This window comes from Patiria miniata, unplaced genomic scaffold, assembly GCF_015706575.1.
Source record: "Patiria miniata isolate m_02_andy unplaced genomic scaffold, ASM1570657v1 HiC_scaffold_5, whole genome shotgun sequence".
NCBI classification, from domain to species: Eukaryota; Metazoa; Echinodermata; class Asteroidea; order Valvatida; family Asterinidae; genus Patiria; species Patiria miniata.
The window spans coordinates 16,450,627-16,472,494 of record NW_024037072.1 but is presented as its reverse complement, the minus strand read 5'-3'; the positions used below and the strand labels follow the sequence as shown (position 1 = coordinate 16,472,494).

At 40.0% G+C, this 21,868-nt stretch overlaps 2 protein-coding genes across 2 annotated transcripts; one reads left to right on the top strand and one right to left on the bottom strand.

Moving 5' to 3' along the window:
• The first annotated feature begins 905 nt into the window (after positions 1-905).
• Positions 906-7,619, top strand: LOC119741123 (neuronal acetylcholine receptor subunit alpha-10-like). Its single transcript, XM_038216812.1, has 6 exons — positions 906-1,475; positions 2,262-2,440; positions 3,567-3,611; positions 4,803-4,912; positions 5,465-6,000; positions 6,678-7,619. The coding sequence occupies exons 1-6, from the start codon at positions 1,430-1,432 to the stop codon at positions 7,169-7,171; spliced, it is 1,410 nt and encodes a 469-aa protein (XP_038072740.1). The 5' UTR covers positions 906-1,429; the 3' UTR covers positions 7,172-7,619.
• A 922-nt stretch (positions 7,620-8,541) lies between these two features.
• LOC119741848 (neuronal acetylcholine receptor subunit alpha-10-like) lies at positions 8,542-17,801 on the bottom strand. The gene is made up of 7 exons (XM_038217755.1): positions 17,545-17,801; positions 14,981-15,123; positions 13,347-13,391; positions 11,643-11,752; positions 11,030-11,241; positions 10,052-10,384; positions 8,542-9,582 (listed from the first exon to the last, which is right to left on the bottom strand). The coding sequence occupies exons 1-7, from the start codon at positions 17,624-17,626 to the stop codon at positions 8,975-8,977; spliced, it is 1,533 nt and encodes a 510-aa protein (XP_038073683.1). The 5' UTR covers positions 17,627-17,801; the 3' UTR covers positions 8,542-8,974.
• Between the last annotated feature and the right edge of the window lie 4,067 nt (positions 17,802-21,868).

The following is a 21,868-nucleotide window of genomic DNA, read 5'->3' as shown; positions in this document are numbered from 1 at the left end:
TTTGTCATAAATTGCATAAATTCGTACACATTATCGCCGTTTTGGGCCAAATAAAGAGTATGGCTGGATTGCTATTTGGAATGTCTGCACTGATTAGTCTTTATTTGAGCGAGAGGTGCGCAGTAGTTTTTGAGTTAGACAAAAAAGTATCGGAGGGGGGGGGATTTTCTTTTTTGGTTGAGTGTAGCTCACCCAATAATAATAACCAGTGGCGGATCCGGGAGGGGAAGAACAGGGCCCCTGACCTCCAGTTATCAATACTAACGTCGCATCTTTTTAGTAAATTACCTTTTAGTACATTACACCAAAAGAAGAGTGCAGACGACTGTTTTTAAAAGAATGTTACCTATTCCTTTCCCTCTACAGATTTGTAAAATATAAAAAAATAAGACGCCCTTCTTCAGCCCCTCCTTACTTTTCACGTTTGTAGCAGCCATCTATTTCTGGATTCATCATTGACAACACGCATTACAAATGTTGAAGTAAAGCACAAATATTACTGAAAAGCGTGGGGAAGTGAAGCTGTTCGTTTTCCAGAACAAAATATTGCAAGTCACGGTGGTGCTGAGATGCAAGGTATTGGAAAGCCTTTTTTTTTTTTTTTGAGGGTCGATTAACAGTATTACACTCGGAGTTGTATTCCTACATTGTCTGTTATTGTGAAACATGCGAGTATACAATGCAGTATCAAGAAGCCACTAAAATATTCACCGTCAATGATGGTATAAGTCTAATAATGCGAATAATAAGGGCTGTTCAGTGGTTGATGATGGTTGATGATAAACACGGATATGGACAAAATATGTGCCCTAAGAATTCTGATTTCAGAATTATCTCTGGAAGATCCTCCGAAAAGAGGACAGAACACTAGGTGCCCTGTACGACATAGCAATTTGTGGCAGTACTGTACCAACTTCAGTACTACATGAAACTTGGCCTTCGGTTGGTTCCACCTTCTTTATTCATAAACATCTTTGACTCTGGTATATACATTTTCAGTTTCCTTTTGAAAAATGTATAAGGTTCTTTTTCGCATGTTAACAGTTTGTTGAGTCGAATTGTTGTGCATGAAACATGTTAAAAGTTATTAAAATAAGTAATTTTGAAAGATTTTTAATTACAAAAGATAGAGCAAATGGAATTACAGAACTGATAAACCTCCCGCATTAATTCAGCAGGTAGTACCAGCAGATTGTGTTATCCTTCACGATGTGCAGACTTTAACGACTTGCAATGAATTCGCGGTACCGTCATGAAGGCGAAGACTTACGTAATTCAAAAACAATTATTCCTTTACTTCGAAAGAGAATAGAAGAAGGTTGTCATTTTGTATTCAATCAATATGTACACACATGTACGTAGACAAGTTTTTCGCTTAGTGTGTAGTTTATAAACAGAACTGGTTGCTTTGTTCTCCATTAAGGCCGCCATGTCGGTAGTTTTCATATTCATAGTGATGCTTTCCAGACTTCTCGGTGAGTACTTTGAATTTCAGTCGGTCGTTATCGGATTTCAAGTTGTAATTCTACTTTGTTTGTTTCCTAACAAAATACGTTAATTATGCCCATTCAAGCTTTCGAAATGACTTGAGCCTTCTTGATACAGTGTTCCGATCCTACATGCCGAGTATGCTATCACCGTACTATATGACCGGACAGTGGCGAACAAGGGTTAAACTTTGGGAGGGGGCACCTAGTGGTGCATACACTTTTTTTAAAATTCACGATTTTAAATGGGGCGTAAATCCCTGGGGATGGGGGTATATATCCCCCACACTTTTTTGACCAGGTGTTGGTGGGCTATTGAATCCCCCCCCCCCTCCCTTTCGTGATGCAAAAAAGAAGAAGCGGATTTCGGGGTAGTTTTCGAGCATCCCAACAACAAAAATGTATTTAATAGCACTGAAAAGTGGAAAAACAAAGTACAAAAGCTTTTCAAATGCGCCGTGTTGATGTAAGCGCGACTATATGGTGTCCAGCCCCAGGCTCCCCCCCCCTTTTCGAATTTCTACGGCCGGACAATGTTTGGATTTTGGTCATCCCCCACTCGCCTGCACAGACAGCTGCGCCACTGAAATGCAGCACCGTGGGGTGTAATTGTCCCATGATCGATTTTACAGTGAGTGATTAATGTATATATTTATGAAAAAGTAAGTTGTTTCTATGTTTCTCTTTGTGATCTGTGGTCCGATTTGGAGGGCAACTAAGACAAAGTTACCCACGAAAATATCAAAACTAACTTCAAGATGTTTTCTTAATTAGTCACTGCTGGGAATGACACGGTTGTAGAAAGATCTGCTCAAGTGCGCAAGATTTCCCAAGAACAACGTCTTGTGGCCGATTTGTTTCAAAACTACAGCTCCATTATCAGGCCCGTGATGAATCAAAATGAAACCCTCATCGTCACGTGTGACGCAGCCCTACAGACGATCGCGGATTTTGTAAGTAACTAACTGACAATCCCTTCAAGGATTTAATTAGGTCTGAAGGAATTTAAAGAAATGAAAACTATCAAACCTCGAAAAAATGCTTAGATGTTGGAAGTCATAATCTTCTATTACACTTTTGGTACTGCCGATATTAAACGAAATTCTACTTAAAAGACAACAATTTAACATTTTGACCCTTCTAAAAGTATTTTCAGCAGTTTAACTTAATTAGCATTTTCTTTCATAAACAAAAGTTGCCTTAATTTTACTTAAAGAACAGATCGAAATTGATACTTTTTAAAGTATTTTTAACAAATTGAATGTCCAAAGGTCATTTATTTTGAGGATAACAGTGATTGATTTAATGGTTGCAGAGTTGTATGACTCGAGTCAATTTGACTCGAGTCACAATTTTTGGTGACTCGACTCGACTCAAGTCACTGCGAGCAAATGACTCGACTCAACTCAAGTCCCTCATCAGAATGACTCGACTCGACTCGAGGAACGCTCATAAGGCTCGAGTCCCCAAAATAAAAGCAAAACTTTGCGAAAAATATTTGCAATGACTTACGCCGGTGCTGGTTTTTGTTCACGTCACATTAGAATGTTCGCGAATAATGTACACATATGCATACGTGGTCGGATCAGTATCCCCATTAGTTGAATGGCGATCAGCTGGCACCCCCATTTTTATTTTCATTAATAGTCAAATGTGGTGTCGCCACATGTAGTAGCCTAAATGTAAAATTAAAAAACCAAAAAAAAAAGACTTCCTCTCTTGTGTTTATTTATTGCATAGTGTTCAAATAATATTTGAACACTATGCAATAAATAAACACAAGAGAGAAAGTCATTTTTTTTTTTTTTATTTTACATTCGGGCTAGTATTTAGCTCGAGTCAATTCGAGTCACAAATATTATTTGTGATTCGAATTGACTCGAGCTAAATACTGGACTCGACTCGACTCGACCACACACTGTGAATCAACTCGACTCACCTCAAGCTTCTTGACCTAATGACTCGACTGGAGTCACTTCTTTAAAATGACTAGACTCGACTCGAGTCACAAAAATCAGTGACTCGTTACAACTCTGAACGTTTGGGCATTAAAGTGTTACTTTTTTTCCTTTTTTTCAGAACCAGAAAAAGCAGTATATCCAGACAAATATGTGGCTTCGATTGGTATGTATATTGAGGGGCGTTGCTGGAGAAGGGCGAGGTGCGTCAGTGGGCGTAACACATCTTGTTTTAGAGAATATTATAAATTTTAGAATGTGTAACGTATTAGCGGCAATATTTGTCAAATTATATCGAGTCCCTAGCATATTAAATCGACGCCCAAAGGTGTAAGATGATAACCAGTCACCGCTTAAAAGGTACATGTATTTGGGAAAACAAGTTCTAAATGCCTTACTGTCCGAAGTTAAAGCTACGGACCACCACTTGCAGCTATCCAAAAAGTAACTGACGAAATTATTGTTGAAAAGCATACTTGGTTTAAAGATAGTAAGCCTAACGGCACAAACTCTCTAAAAAAACTGGGTTTTTTTTCTGGCAAGCTGTCATTTTGAAGAAAACCATGCAAGAAGGCCATTTCCAACGATGTGTCTGAAGATGCATTTTTGGAAATTTCCGTTAGTAGGCCTAGTTCGTTTTTAATTTGGCGAAGCATGCGCGAGCGTTGACACGACGCACACGCGCCCTAGGTTGATATAATTCGTCGGTTCAGTGCGCGACATCGCGTTGCTGCAATCGGCTGAATGAGAACGTGTCCCGGACGCTGAATTCGGGCGCAAATTCAAAACATGACTCGGGAACTTTTCATTTAAAATCGAGATCCTCGAATATTGTTTTTCTCAGCGGAACATACAGCATTCATTGAGCTAATAGTTCATAAGGTTAGTTGTTCAGCACCCTTCTTTAGTTTTCGAGCACTTTTGTTGTTTCAAACGAACACAATGCACAAACTGTAGCAAAACCTAACAATTCGGGGTATGATTGAGACAATGCCAGTTTTTACATATTCAGTGAGTTTTAGGTTTCAAGCTTTAAAGGGATGCGGTAGCTTTGTAGTCGTTATGTGTCGTCAATGTAAGTATATCACGTTGGTGCGGGAGATGTGGACAAACAGTGACGACTAATAAGAATAGCGATGACAACAGAGACGACAATCACAACAACGAAAATGGGATAGTAGTATCCACTGATAGTAGACTTACTGACAATAATGACATGCCGACAAGGCACTGCCCACATATAAAAGAGTGATAAAGTTGATGTAAACATCAATCGCAGTGTTGCAGTTCGGTGGCGCACTGCATTTTGAATCGCCCGACCTACAGTGACTTGGATATTCGTTGAATTTCTTTGTAGAAATGGAAAGACTTCAACCTCCAGTGGAATCCAGACGATTACGGGGGTGTATCGAGCATCACGGTTCCCTTGGACTTGATTTGGAGGCCGGACCTTCACCTCCATCGCAAGTAATCATTAATGCATAACATACGGCAGTCCTTAAGGAACGACGTCCTTGTGTTTCACAGAAGAAAGTAATGACATGAGAAGATAATAGATACTCGATTGGCCCGCAATTGTCATTTGCATAATGCCAATTTGTACATACCCCAGGGCAGTATTAGCTAAAAGTGAACGAAGAAAAGCCGTCAGAATAATGATAGACAGTCTTAGAAGTACATCTTATACAACCCCATGCGTGTGAGAGAAGGGTTTTCTATTGAGAATGGACAACATTCAGAATTGCAAATAGTATTCCCTCCGGGGGGAGGGGAGGAAGGGGGCACACGTTTTGACCTCTGTTTTAGAGCCAGCCGTACCAAGGCGTCAAATAAGTCTTATTCGCTAAACATCGACTTTGTGTTTGGAATACTTTTACCACGTTAGAAACACCCCAACAACCCAACAAACACCCCAACAACCACACAAACGAACAAACAACCCAACAACCAAACTGATCCTCCCCCGGCTACGTGCCTAGCTGTAGAGGTCACTAATTCTTGTCATTTGTTTGAAACCAGTCGCAACAAAGACACCAGCGGCATCTCTAGTATCTCTCCTCGGCTGACAAGCAGCGGAGTTGTCTACTGGAACACGCCAGCTAACATTATGAGCCCCTGCCGGTATGACGCCTCTTACTTCCCCTTCGACGAACAGCACTGTCAGCTTACTTTTAGCTCCTGGTCTTACAACTACGATGCCGTGCACCTCCGGGTGTCCAACTCTATCGCTGACATTTCCAATTACCAGGACAACGGGATATGGGACCTACTGGGGATGCTGCAGGTCGTAAATACGACCTACTACACGTGCTGTCCGAAACCTTTCAGTGTATACATCGTCACCATAGTCGTGAGGCATAGGCCCTTGTTCTACCTCTCTAATCTGCTCATACCTTGCTGCCTGATCGTGGCCATTACGATGTGCAGCTTCTTGCTGGCGGTGGATTCGGGAGAGAAGATCAGCCTTGTGGTGACCAACCTGCTGTCCCTGGTCGTCTTCATGAATAATCTCTCCAAGGCAATACCAAATTCATCGGACGGCATCCCGCTCATGAGTAAGGCAATAACCATCTTGTACCAGAGTTGCAGCCAAGTCCTTACATGTCATTGACGTCAGTCAAGTCGCAACTCATAGGCCTAAAGTCTTAGCCATTAGCCAAGATAGATTTTTTAAACGCACTGCGACAAAACACATGTTTTGTTGTTTTCCATGCCTTATTACTTTTACCTTTCTGGAATTGAATCGTGATTTGGACTTGTGCAGGGCGTTTGATGGACTTAACTGCAACTCTGCATTTTACATTAATTTTATTGGTCAAAAAAGACTCCAAGGCATAGTCTTCAGGTTCCCAGCCTTGAATTGAGAAAACACCTAACTCAAGTTTGAGAAGTTCGAGTAAAATACTTCTTGGAAACACTGGATTCAATGCTTCCCGGTCAAGAATCAGAATCTATACAAAGGTGAAAGAGAGGCGGTGGAAGCACCAGTACCTAGGTCAGACATCAAACTTTATACATCAATTTCTAACCCAGATCGCAAAAGACCAAAGACCTATTAAGTTCCTTTCTTAGGTGAAATTCTAGCTATAGGCGTTCAACAAACATACACTAAATCATATTTGAATTGACCGAAGCAGAATAATAGGAAGATAATTTTATATTTCGAATATCATTACTCCAACCGTCGTCCTTACACTTGATTTTCTTTGTACTCTTTTGTTCGTATATCCAGTTCAGTACATCGCAGTTACTATAGCCATCGTGACCATATCCATGCTGGCGACAGTCTGTGTTCTACGAATCCACTACAGACCAAGTTTGGCAAAACCGGTGCCTGCGTGGTTGAAAAAGGTTGCGTTCGTTTACCTGCCACCAATCCTCATCCTTCGGGTACCTGCTTATAAGATGACACCAGCGACTCCAGCGATAGGGGAGCCTCTTCGTGAAATGCCCTCTTCTTCCGACGCGGGATCCGATGGTGGAACCACCCTGGCCAACTTTGTTTCCATCAACCGCAGGCTCAGGTGTCTCACTGCACGGTGCAAGAGGCAGGACGCGGCCAGGGAGATTGTGGCGGAGTGGAAGCAAGTTGCAAGGGTCATCGACCGTATGCTCTTCGTGGTCTTTCTGGTGGTTACCGTCAGTTTGACCATGGGGATCCTGATGCAGTCCAAACCGCAGACGTCACCGGAGCAAATTGAGATCTGGCAGCAGCCCAGGGATTAAGAGCTCTGTCCGACCAGTGGCTTCCGAGGGCCTGAAAACACACACATTTAGCAGAGTTGAACTTGTAGTCAAGTCCACCACAAGTTGTTCACAAGTCGATTGCAAGCCACTCACAAATTAGGCCGTAACAACTAACAGGGGATAAGCACTAAAAGAGGATTGCCTTTATTACAGTTCAACCGAATAGCTTGTCACTTGACTTCCGGCTAGATGACATGTGATTGTCTTAACAACAACCCCACTCTACTTTAAAGTGGCCGATCATATAAAGCTTCATTCTAAAACGACATGTTATCACTAGAACATGTTAGTCCATGTATATATCAACGCATTGTGTAAAACATAGAAGTAGCCAGAATGATGAAAATGTACTCTGTTTATTATGCAGCAATTAATGTCCAGAAGACTTATAACCTTTCAACGTAGCAATTTTTATTTACACTGCGCAATAAATTGAGGGGTCGCTCGGTCTCGGTACATACCTACATTTAGAAAAAGATCACACCCGTCACTATGCAGTTACTGTAAACATGCAATCCTTGGCAGACTGTGCTGCACTATGGTGAGTCAAACTACAGGGTGAGTCAAAAATACAGTGACTTGGAGTAATTAGTCTTTTCCTTTAAAAAAGCATCTTGACTCATTAAGGCAGGAAAATGCTCTTGTTGCATTGTATTTCAACGGTAAACTATCATTGGTGGACAGCTGAATTGTGTGATGGTCGTATTAAAACGGACATAAATTGTGAATACAGAACGTATTACGTGAAATTTTCACAGCTACAAGTCAGTAATGTACTTTATCCCTGTGCTATTTTTATTAAATGGAGCAACCCACTTTTTTTTAAATATATTTTTTTTCTAATTATGTTACTTACCTTTTGACTCGCCCTCTCTTTTTAACTCATCGAAATGATAATTGAACAGATTCGCTGATTAATTATGCAAGACAACCGCCTCTTGACCTCCAGATTTTGACCAATCAGCGGGTGCTTTCCATATCGGGTCTTCAGTCACTCACCTGTTGTCGCGTCATAGACACGGATAAAAAAAACACCTAGACACAGCAACAAAAGGCTGTGCACGCGCTCTGTATTATGTTACGCAATACATGCCCGGCCGTTGTTGTATTACAAAACACTGCATTAATTCGAATTGACCAATCAAACATTTAGCCCTGATTTGGGAGTGAAATGACGTCACGATTTAGCAAAGTCGACTCCGATTGGCTTATGTGCGGGATCGCATAATTTTGCATGCTTAGAAATAATATCAGACGTTATACGGAAATTGTGCTCCGTGGATAACAGGTGATACTCAGACTAAATAACGAAGGAAGAATAACTTCCTTGATGGCCATGGATACGAGCATAAATACACAGGGTTGTTTGTCTTTATTAATACTTCATGGATACTTTAATAATTAATTTACAATATTCTTGAATTTGAATTAGAATTCACCTGTACTTTGCACACTATTATTGGAAGTGCACTGTTTAACATGGTTACATATTGCTTGCTTATTTATTTTAATATGTATTTATTATATCATTGTAAATGGATGCTTATAACCCGGTTGTATATTATTCATTTAGGAAACAAAGTTTACTGGGAGAAAGTTTTAATTTTGGTTTACTGTAAGGTAGGTTTACTGTAAGTTCAAAAGAGTAAAAGGGTCGAAAAGGATAGGGCCGGTTCCATACACATTTACAAAATATGATAGTAAGTAAAACCCCAAAATGTATCAGGTTTTGGAATAACGTTATACAATACATTATCACGGAATAGTCCCAGTCTTATGATTTCAGTCATAATTCAGTGTCATCTTTAGAATGATGATCAGTGACGTCATTACGATGGCCAGGGCGAACAACAGCATCAGCAACCTGTCCAGAATGACGCACATGTCAATCCATTGTTGCTGGATCAGGGAGGCCTTCTCCTCGCGCTTGCATCGACCCACCAGCTTGTCGATGTACCGGCCGATCTGCTGAACTGTCGAGCCGATGCTGACGTCGGTGGCGTCGGTGCCATACTCGGCAGCGACGTCGGCTATGAAGCCCCCTGGACCGCCAGCATCTTTAGACTCGTAGCTCCCAGTCTCCAGCTGCAGTTGCTGGAGGAGGCTTACCCCGAGCGCCTGGCTGTTCAGCAGGGAGTTCTGCTGGTCGAACTCGAAGAGGTCGTCGCAGCGTCGCTGAGCGGCAGCTTTCTCCCCCTCGTCACCCTCGCCGTCGTGGTAGGCGTGGCGGCGTCCCTTGATGCGGAGCAAGTAGGCCAGGCGATCCAGGATGAGTTTGCGGGCCCAGCGCGGTGGGCGGTGTGTCGGAACGTGGTGGTGTAGACGGAGAATGATAACAGAGCCTGCCGTTTCTAGAGACATGACAACGATGATAGTTGCCAGCAGTTGACCTATTGATGAAGATAAAAGAGAAAGTACTGTAAAAACATCCTTTCAAGGACCCCAGTGAATTTCAAATATTGCAAATAACAAATCAAAGAAAGCTCAATTAACAACTGTATATTAGGATATATGACATGATACTGACTAATAATATTAATAATAATAATAATTTATTTATTTTGCGCAGATTCCACATTAGTGTTCAAGTGCGCAGTACATACATGTACACAATGTCGTAAAAATCTAACTACCCAAATTCACAAGCAAGCAAAGCAGAACAGAGTTATTTAAAAGACTAAAGGTAATGACCATGTGGATCGCAATTAAAATTATATTATGTACTGATCCGCTTTATTCAAAAGCCTCTTTTGCAACCATTATCACTGTTTTTCAAAATATTGTGTGTTAACGCGGTGGGACTTCTATTTAATGGCAAGCCAAAAGGGATGTATTAATAAAAGTGAAGAAGGCACAAACCAAGGAGCGACACAGTGTCCGAGGTCGGCGGCAGCAGCTGGGCACCGAGCAGCAGGAAGAACACAAGCGACAGCAGGACGGTGATGTTCAGCCCCACCTTCTCACCAGACTCGGCCGGCAGGTAGAAGCTCAAGAAGGAGATCAAAGACATGAAGATGGACGGGAAGAGCAGGCTGAAGACGTAGAAGAGGGCCTTCCTGCGAAGCTCGAGGGTGTAGCTGATGTCGGAGAAGGGGTCTGGGCAGCAGCCGTAGTGGACCAGATTCTCGACCACGGGCATGTTCAGCAGCTCCCACTGGCCATTGGTGGTCATTTGCGACCAGTCACCTGTGTCTGCAATGAATCAGGGGACAAAAGGCAAACCTTAAATAATGGTCAGTAATTTCTTTTGCCCGAAGACAAACCGAATCAAGTAAACATTGCACTATTTATGGTACAAAACAAATCCAAATTTATGCTTGCCGTCAATTTTCAGACTAGAGCAACTTTGCTGCATGTCCAACTTTAATGAAAAACAAACTGTAATTTCGCTAAGCACCATGGTTTGAGCACTTGGGAATTCTGCGCAAATGACAGACTCGTTCCCCCTTGAGAAAATTGATTCGTGCACTCCATCTGAGTCCAATGACATGCCGAAGCTACTTAACAGAAAATGTTGCTAAATAGACATTTTCTATCCTACAATAACCGTAAACAAGCTGAAAACCAATGGCAATGGCTTATAGAAAGTATATATTCTCTGCATGGCAGCTCCATAAAGATTAGCTCAAATTTGCTAAAATGGATTCGTGGCATAACATGGGTAAACTTGCAACGGATCCATACAAAGAATGCGTGGTACTGTGACTATTGGTAAGCACTTCATATCATTGACAACTTAAGAGAGTTTACTCGTACTATTAAGGAAAATAGTCTACTGGACGTAGCCTAAACATGATCGTTTTAGACATGACGAATAGTTCACGGGCAAAATCTCACCATAGACGCGTCTCATGAGCACCTCGTTGCCCTTGTAAGCCCAGGGCCCGAACTTCATGGGGCAGGTCTGCTTGTCGAAGGGGAAGTAAGTGATGTCGAGCGAGCAGGAGCTCTTGAAGATGGCAGGTGCGGCCCAAAAGATCTGCCCGTCGTTGGAGACCACCGCGTTGGTCATCATGACTCCCGTGCCTGGCTCCTTGTCTACATCAGCGCTGTAAAGACGAAATCCCATCGAACAATTCAGTGCCAGTCTACAAACCTAACTTTCATGTAAATATGACATCATTTGTTTTAAGGCGAACCCCGTGTTAATGACGATTTAGGGAGTTTTTATTCAAACTGAAAAGAAATCTTTGAAATTGTTCACCACACAAAGTGACATCCAACGATTAATTGTCAAAATGGTGAGTCGTCCAAAGAAGGTTGAAACGAACCTATGAGAACAGATACTAAAATAAAGTCATAACATTTTTTTACGAGCACATTGCTTGTGCTCACTGCAAACGTGGTAGAATCTGGCTGTATCAATCCCGATATACCGTTCATACACAATCCTTTATTACAACATATGTATAACAAAAAAAGCTAAATTCAATTTACCCTATATACTCACCTGTCGTAGAGCACTGTGTCTGGGATCCATATCTGTCCCGTCGGTATGTTAATTGACGTGATATTATCATAGTCCAGGGGGTCCCACACCAGAAAATCATCCTTCCACCTCTGCACGATTCAAATCATAGCCGTTCCAGAAATAAAAGATCCGTCATTAAGGCTGGTAGCTATACACTTTATAGTAAGAAATGTGTCACTCATTTTGTTTTTACAAAGTTGTCCCCATGCATGCTTATTATAGTATAAGTGAAAAAACAAAAACAAATTGGAGTATGAGTAAACCTGCATACATAAACTTTTAAGGCAGTCACCAATAGTAAGGTTAATAATAATTCAAACCTCTGGTTTTGATTTTTGGATGCTAAACGGCAGGATTGTATTCATGTTAATACAAGTTAATCATAATTCATGAAGTCTCAAGTCAAGATACGAATTGTTCAAATGAACTTAGTAAAATGTAGTTTGCCATCGTTCGGATCCTGTCGCCTGTGACCTTAGATATCATTTTGACTTATGACTGTCTGGGATACAACTCCATCAAATGAGTTAACCCTTACATGCAGTAGGTCTAACCAATGTAACAGAATCGTTTCTTCAGGATTTCTCTATTTGATTAGGTCTACCACTTCTCTGATTTGTATCATCCAAGGAATGCAAATCTATCCTTATGGTAATTTATTATATGGTAAGTCATTCCGCAAATAAAATGTAATGTCTTCAGTACAGTTAAGAGAATAGCAAAAGATGGGTTACCATTTTCCTTAAATTAAGGTGCAATTACAAATATTTCCTGAAAGAACCACATGCATATACAACACAATACCCAAATAACACCATTCAAGATTAGGTTCACACGTGATTGTTTTTTGAATTGCACCGTATGTACTGGTAAGTTTCTCTCTTACTTAAGTAGAGGAAGCCATAACATAACACCTTAGAGATTAGGTCTACCGGTACTGACCGGCATAACTAATTGTGACCTGACAATAACATAGCATAATGAGGAATAACCCCCACCTGTGACAAGATAATCATAGGTTTTCAATGGCACCAAATGTATTTCTGTAGCTTAATTTATTCCAAAGATATGACGCACTAACTTCAATAGTGTCCTGCCAAGTTTCTCTAACCTCATTTGAGAAAAATGTTCTTCAGTTTTTCTACTTTTGTGGGTATTTTTTCCCAACAAAAATGCATGGTGTGAATCTTGGATACCTTGGCTACTGAAACATACAAAACAATCAAAATCGATTTTCACATGATTTTTCTAGTACAGTATATCCGACTTCAGGCGTCGAGTACTCCAAACAAGGTTTTGGGGGACATTCCTCATTTTGCCTCAGTAGGTCACAATTCTGTGGATCGCGGATATATTAATGACAAAAGCTGCAATAATACTTTCCATTATAGAAACACTAAAATTCATTAGCTGATACCTTTATTACAGTTCTATTTATTATATAATATAGAGACTTAGGAATTGACGCTAAGTATTTTCGCTTTCAAACACCCAAACATTTGTAATATGGGCTCACAGCCAGCTCTGAGCATCGTGAATTTGCTTATTTGAAATTCCCTAATTGTTGTAATTAATAGAATTATCTTAGGAAACAATTCGGGAAAGTATCATCACTCGGTTATAGCCCAAAAAATAATAATGAAGAAATAGATAAACTATTAGCAGACTTTAAAATATTCATACCTGCTCCAACCAAAATGCAGTAGTCAGAATTTGGTTTCTCTCGTCCTGTCCACAGAGTGCATTAACCAATACACAATCCAGAAAAGGGTGGGAGGAAATGGGAGCAAGGTGGAGAAAACAAACAACAATCCATGCTATTATTCATGCCGTTATCAGGAACAAAAACCACACCTCTATACGTTATGTTGTATAGGCTTATGTGAAAAACAAACAAAATCAAGATGACCGTTAAAAAGAGTGCGTTTGGGTAAACTTTCCAAAGACACCATACCAAGAGACACCGAGATCATATAAAAGGTCAATGTTTCTGCATTTCAATCTTTTTGGATAAGCTTGAATAACTTGTCTTCCCCCCCCCCAAAATGCATTTTGGTAATTGTACTTAATCCTCGGTGGATCTACGTGTCAGTAATTAATATCATATAATTTCAACACCCAAACGTTACTCTTAAATACACATCTAACTGTAATGCAACCTCCTACGAAGCAAGTCCTCATCATTACCCCTTTTGATATGTGGTGGACACGATAGATATACTTTCTGTGTACCAAAGTTTACCCACTCACAATGGCGTCCTCCTATCTCAAAAAAGATTATTAACACACAAGTAAGTTGTAACTCAAAAGATTCGTCCAACAATCTCTACTGTCGTGCTGTTGTGCTGTCGTGCTGTGCGGAGAGACCGGACAGTGTGCTGTGACAAGAAAGACATGCACATGCAAATTCATGCAAATCATATGCAAATTATATGCAAATGTGCAGCCCAGGAATACCTGCTCCAGTCTGACCACGGTCGTAATTACTTGATTCACTTCATCCTTGGGCGAGACAGAAGATAGAATCAGACGGAGAATATAGACAGAGAAAGAGTGTAAATCAAATGGGGATTTGGTTGGCCATAAAGAATCGTGAGATAGTAGGGTGAAGGCAGAAAGTGTAATTGGTTTGGTTTTGAAGAACTGGCGGTAAAGAAATGAAATTATTATCAAGAACTTGTAGAGGGAAACTATTCAAATCAGAAGCAAAGACGTTAATTATTACATCAGAAGGGTACAGGAAACTATCCAAGCAACTTAATAAGCACACATTTTTTAGCCTTTAAGAAGAAAACTGCGATGGCGGCACATGTAATACTTTATTTTTTAATCGAAAATCGCGAAGAGCAAAATAATTCGGAAGACCTTTTGGGGGTTTGTTATTTTTATGTAACTGAATACCCTGCAAAGAAACAGTTAACCAGGAAAACTACCATTAGCAAAAAAAAACAGCTCAAGATGATAAACGCTTCTTGCTTCGGTATAACGCTACTAACTTTAAATGTAGGACAATAAAATGGTCCTAATGAAGTGTTATTAGTACGTTGCAAAAAAAAACCCTGTTGCCCTGGCTTGTCGACAAGGGTAACATTTCGCAAACTTTCCTTCTTTACTTTGGCAAAAATCTCCTAAAATAGACTAAAACAAGCTTAAAACAAGATGAAAGAAACTCTAGCCCCACACTTGATACACACGACTGCATTTCCAACTATGTGAAATTTCGCTTAATGTTAGTAGTTTTTTTGTGTTACAGTTGGCTTCATAAAATTGACTCGGAGTCTTAAATTTAAATGTCATATCAATGACACTAGACTTACAATTTTGAGAATCCGCGAGAGTTTCATGTGGTAAAATACCTCCAGGATCTTAGTTTCATTGGAGACGGGGCGCACGTAACGGCTGTACTCCCGCAGGAGGTCGTGTACCAGCTTCTCCTGGTACTTTACGTTGGTACCACACACTGTAAAAAATAATAGAGGTAGAGGCTTAACTGGTGATCAGGCAAAACCCAATAACCGTTTTGAAATTGTTGGAATTAATCTTGTTTCCTTTTTTCCCCGGACAATAATTGTACCCGGGTTTTCTTCTAAACGGTTTATGGTATAAACTTGAAACTTTGAACCAACGTACATGAGGCCTAACCCTTATCCAAGGGTGTGAATATTACTCTGACGTCATGATGGAGTCATCGGGTATCAAGTTACAATCACGTTTGGTTGAAAAAGGACCAACGTCTTTTATTTATATCTCTGGAAAAAATAATCAATGATATTTATACATTATAATCGGATATGTCATTAATGGATAAACATTGTTTTGGTCGTGTACGAAAAGTCGCTTGATCTTTAGTTCCGGGGTTACCGGAAGGTCAAAGTTAGTCGAATTCAAAATATAGACATGAACCTCAAATCAAAACAAAACAACCTTTCTCTCAAACAGTTTACAGGATGATGATAAAACCTGGTATGAACTTGAAATCTGGTCCGAAAGATGTGGGTTTTGTGACGTCGTCAGGTTTCAAATTACAAGTGATTTAACGTCAACATTTGAAACAAAATACTTTGAACACTACTTCAAATGAATGGAGCACCGTTCTCATTTGTTGTGATCAGTAGGACATTGCCTAGGGCAATGTTTTGGATCCCTTAGCTCCGAGCCATTTGACCTTTACTTCCGGTGTTACCAGAAGTGCAATGGGAATCGAATGTAGCTTTAAAACGGAAGCATTTTACTATATAATGAAATAAATTATGAAAATGTTTAGTGAAGAATGTCAAACACAAACAAGACCTCAGAATGATGACGTCATCACCCGAAAAGGAGCTCTCTCGCGGCACTTCAAATACAGTTGAACTCGTTTAAATTTAAAAAAAACTGTTTGTCAAATAATAATAAATAAATTGCCCATTGATATTATTTGGGACAACCGTTAACGACTTTGCGAGGTTTCAGGATCGTGACGTTATCAAAACAGGGAGAATCTGAAACTGACCAATTTTCTTTTAAAATCAAATTCATACTTTAATTCGTATCCAGTGGGGACGTTCGTGGCACAAATAATATCAGGTACAAGTTGACCTTGGGCTTTCTAATACTCTGACGTCATCAAACCTGAGGTTAGGTGTTATTTAATTTTAATTAGGTTAGGTGTTATTTAATTCGTATCCAGTGGCGACGTTCGTGGCACAAATAATATCAGGTACAATGTTGACCTTGGGCTTTCTAATGCTGTGACGTCATCAAACCCGAGGTTAGGTGTTATTAGCACACACACTTATACATATGCATTCCCTGTAAATTTTACATTTTCAGATGTTCTTTTCACCTCATGATATGAATCCTCACGTTTGTACATTTTAACTGATGACGTCATCTAACCAAGTAACGTGTACGTGAAAATAAAATGAATACTGACATTTATTAAACCCAAAAGGACGGGTTTTTTTTCAAATTGAAACAAATAGTTCCACAAAAAAAGGCTGAGTTTCTTGATTCTTGATTCTGTTCTTTCAAAAAAATATTCACAAGTTAATGAGGCAATGTTCAATGAAATAGTTGTCTGCCCGACCACCAAGCGTTTTGAACTCAACAAACGCGAATCTCTAGTTTTCCTTTTAGTTTCAAGGGAGTTTTCAAAAACGATTGTTTAATTCTTAACACGTACTCACGGTTGTCAAAAGTTAACCTTTATTTAAGTTTTTTTGCATTGCTTTTTGTTATGGTGCTTCTTTTGTTCCTTAATCCGTTCCAGAACCCTTCGCTGGATGGTAGTATATATTTCTGTTTGGTGTTGCAGGTTGGCGCCATTTTTAAAATATGATTAAGCCCTACCGGAAAACATAACCTACACAAATTAATACTTTGTGTAAAAAATCTAATATTTTCTTATATACAAGGCAAAAAATACAATCCGAGAAATACAAAGCATAAAAGATATTGGCATATCATGACCATCGAGATTTTAATGCATAGGTCGCCGGTCCGTCACTCGAGCCTAGTTAATGAACATTTGTGAAGACCAATAAGTCATAATTTCGACCGTCATGCCATACCAGTCCTTTCTTATTATCCTCTATAGTGATAAATCATTTGAGGGACTTTGATATTGCCAGCTTCGACGTTCTATCGTATGGGTATATCATTGCTATTTAAAATTCCTACTACGGAAAAAAATCATTATCAATGCTTGAGCGCCAAATGATTTGTTTTACATGGCCAATAACTCATATTGAAAATGCGGCCTGCTGTCAGCTGATAGTATAAGGAGCTATAAGCATTGCAAGAGTACGAAACGACCTTTGACAAATATCGGAAGTCTGGCAAATACAGCAAAACCACAACTTTAATATCGAGCAGTAAAGTGTCAAAAGAATGTGCTTACCTTTGTCCGGAAACGCTATGGAAGCCGCAAGGACTACAGCCGTCACAAGAAGACTCAATCCGCGGATGGATGTGTGCGCCATCTTTTCCGTTGGCCAAGTTTACTGTTGAAAGCACACGAGCGAATTTAAAATGTGCCCAGGCTACGTGCATGCGCCGTATCTATGTTGAGCAGGCTTGGCACGTTCGTGCGATGTGTGAAAGCCTTCAGCGTTGATGGAAGAAGCGCCAAGCGTTACTGGGCTACTCTTTCTCGCTGACAGATTGTGGACACTTAGAGACGATCAATATTTCAGAATTCTGATTGGGGATACAAGGTTCGATAGCCTGATTTTTTCGAATTAACACTTTGGCGTCGACGTTGAGCATATTTGTAGTGCAGTTTGTCGTCGGAAAAAAAGTAATTGAATCGATTTCAGTTAAGAGCTGCTTGGACTGATGCAGTTTAGGATCTTGGCCACAAATATCGAAACCATGTGAATTTTGAAGGCCCTACATGAGAGAGAATGAACATGTACATATATTAAAGGGAGTGAATGTAATGAAGACATTTTACTGTTACCACATTTTAAAAGAAAATTTCCACTTTTTAATATGACATGCCTATAATGGTATACCTTTTGTAATTTCTCACATTCCCAGTAAGACTGCATTTCTCACCAGTTAGGCCGGATGGTTTCAGATGCATGGCAGCAGCCAATTTAAACCATCGATTCAGTTAATTAACAAAACATCTGTCAAAATATTGTTCAAGTTGCTCTTCGATCAAAGTAAATACAACTGTCCTCTTCGTTTGATTGCTAACGGTGTTCATGTATTCCACTCAGCATGGATTGATGCTTTTACTTGCAAGGAATCATCACTATATACATACATGAATTATAATGCTACTTCTATAAAATACATGTACTATGTATAATTCCAGATTATCATGTATAGGCCTAGTTTATCATGTATAGTGAACCACAGGGTACAGTTGCCCTATTCAGAAGTGTTGAAGCAAAATGGTAACGATTTGTACCATGCACATAGTTGTGAATATTGCGTATAAATAATGTGTGGCCTAACAAATTCTTCCGTTTGCATTAGTTGTACTGTGTATTATGTTATTGATACGGAGATGATCGTCATTGAGATGATGAAGCTTGGAGAAGTTTATTTCTCAAAGTCACCAAGGTATATTGTTTATTTACACGGCACCATATCTAGTATTTTATAAACACAAGACTCCTAATTGCTGTAATTCTTTCAAAAAGATAGATGCAAATCATCAAAACCCCGAACGAGAGCGCAGATAGTGGTAGCGTACTGCTCGGAAGCCATCGGGACGAGGTTGATGCAGAAAAAAATAATGATGGCGCTATACCGTGCAGGCACACCGTTCAGCTGCGCATCATCAGGCCAAAATAATACGAGAACCTTTTTTTTTGCCAGTAAGGCTGTTAATTGCCGCTTAATTAAATTTCTGCAACGGACTGAGTGTGTGGAACGATTTTCGAAAAGAGAGCACTTAATCACAGGTTAAAATGGTGATATTATTAGGCCTACAGTAACTCCTTCATCGTTTAATAGGAATCACTGCATAGGCCTAATTCCGAAGTACTTTGGGATGACAAAGTTGGGCTGTTTTTCACAAATGAAATAATGTCTTCATGACCAAGATGATATCAAGATCCCTAGTTGAACTTTACGCTTCTGTTTTTTTTTTGGGGGGGGGAAACATTTTTTTAGGTCCCCAAACAATTCCGGCGTGGGGTTCGGGGCCCGCTGAAGGGCCGCAATTTTTTTGGATTGTAGATGCTCTGTGATGTGGTGCGACCTGAGGCAATTTCTGACCACTTTAACCACATTGTTTTGAGGAAAAGATGGTGGTGTACGCAGTGCTTGCCTTTATTGCGACGGGTCTTAAAAGGGCCCCGTTGCCCCCCCCCCCCTGCCCTTGCTAAGTACGTAGTACAGTAAAATAGGCTATAAAATGTCAAATTGAGCGCCGAAAGCTTTCATAAAATAAGTTAGGGCCCTGTCACACTTCTGCGTATCCTAATTCCTTATGAGTTGCGCATTGCCATTTTTTTCATACGCAGTCGTACGCACAATACGCACCTCATATGCATCTCTATCGTTTTGTGTAAGTTTTATGTACGCAGGCATACGCATGGTACGGCCCAGTACGCTGAATAGTTTTGGGCATGCACCAAATTACGCTGCGTACGCTGTTACGCAGGTCATAAGTTATAAATACGCAGCGCATCGGTCCCGCATCGGTCGAGTGCGTTACGAGTACGCTATGTGTTCGTGACGCACCCCGTCAGCATATGAGCCGCCTGTATTGGATGTATACATAGCGTACTTGCAGCGCAGATGCAACGCACGCTGAATGGCGAGCGGCGGAAATGTGGCAGGAATACGCTCAGAAGTGCGTCAAACATGCAGTCGGCATAAGTCGGGTGCGTCCGGAATACGCTCGGCATGCGCACTGCATACTGACCTATTCGCAGCCCTTAAAATAATGTTGTGCACTGCATACGCAACTCATACGCATCTCACACGCAATGGATGCGCTGAATTCGTTACTTGTACGCTAGATGTGCGTCGCACATAAGTCAAAGTGATCAAAACATTTCGACGTTAATTGAGCGTACGGCTGCGTATGGAAAATTTTTGATAAGGAACTCATAAGGAATTAGGATACGCAAAGGTGTGACAGGGGCTTTAACTTGTATGTGACGTTTAGTGCGTTGAATATCAAAGCGACGGCATACCTTAAACCTCTATACAAATGTAGAAAGGGGTTCGTGTAGGCCTACATGTATAATGTCGCCTTGAAATTGGCGTACGTTGGAGAAGCCAGGTAGAGAAGTTCAGGGAATGCAAACGTGTACTTTCGGAACAACAGGCTGTACAATGTAAAACTGATCATAACTCGACTGTCATGTAGCTTCCGTGCATTTTATGCAGCTCCCGATTCAAAACAGTCTGAGTTCAGCCTCATGCTATAGGTTTTCCCGTCCAATTTCGCTACTTGTTCATGGCAATCAGACAGAATGTTCATTCAAATTCACATCAAAAGGGACGTTTTGACACTCGTTCAATTTAGCGAAAGTAAAAAAAAGTTCATGGTATATTCATTTGGAAGAGTAAGTAGGAAGTTGCGTACAACTTGTCCTATAAATTCTTGAGGTTTGGTGCAAAACACATGCCAAATGAAATTGGCGAGTTGCATGCATCAGCAATTATACTGTGTAATAGTGTTAAAACACAGAGAATGACACGAATGTTGAAAAGGTTTTTTTTTCATCCAAGGAAGGACATAGTTATGAAAAACGGAAGAAAAAAAGAAAGAAAAGGAGAGTGTGAAAGTGATGGAAGGAAATAAATGTTGGATACTTGCCGATAAAACAATGAGTAAAAATACAAAGTGACCCATTTATTAATTGGTGTGATCACTTAGTGGAAATGTCACATAAATAGAAAGGTAGTGAAAATCGTATAAATTCAATGACATTGATTTTCCTATCGCCAATACGATTGGCGTTTGGCGAAATGTAAATGTCAAATTCAGTAGACTTCTAATTCCGTTGCACTTAGGAAATGAGTATTATCTCTATCAAACCTACTCGGTGCGAAATCGAAAATCGACAAACGAAATAAATTTCATTTTGCACGAAAAACATTGACCGCGCGAATTTGAACACATTGAAACAAAGTCAAACTGCGAGTATATGGAAACCGCAGTCGTACCCAACTCACTAAAACCTAACGAAATGGAAGAAACATTCTTTCTGATTGAATGATGAAGTTGCGAAATTGAGCGACGAAACCTATATTTGCCTATGCAAAAACAATGTGGTACTTAACTACACCAGTTACTTCCTGGACTATCCAGGGACATCCTATCGACAGCCAGGGGCATCGAACGTCTTGTAATTATTTTGAAATGTCATAAGGCGTTTCATAAAAGCAAACAGCAATACTTTTACTGCAGTTTTCTTTCACAATGCTTGAATATATATTTTTTTATAGAAATAGAAATACTTCGGCGAAGCTTAAACAAATCACCTTCCTGGTTACTGTTATAGTCATTTAAAATAATCCACATCTTTGCATCAGACTAAACGCAAATGGCAAATGTGGCTCAGTATCGGATCATACTTCTGGATGTTAAGAAAGGGAACAAATAAGGATCATATAATTCACCCATCGACCGAAACAATGTACACTTACATGTACATTTACTTGTACATGTATTTATTATTATTTTTTTACATTACTTTACAAATAAAAAACAAAACAAATGCATGTAAAGTAATACATTTCAGTTACTG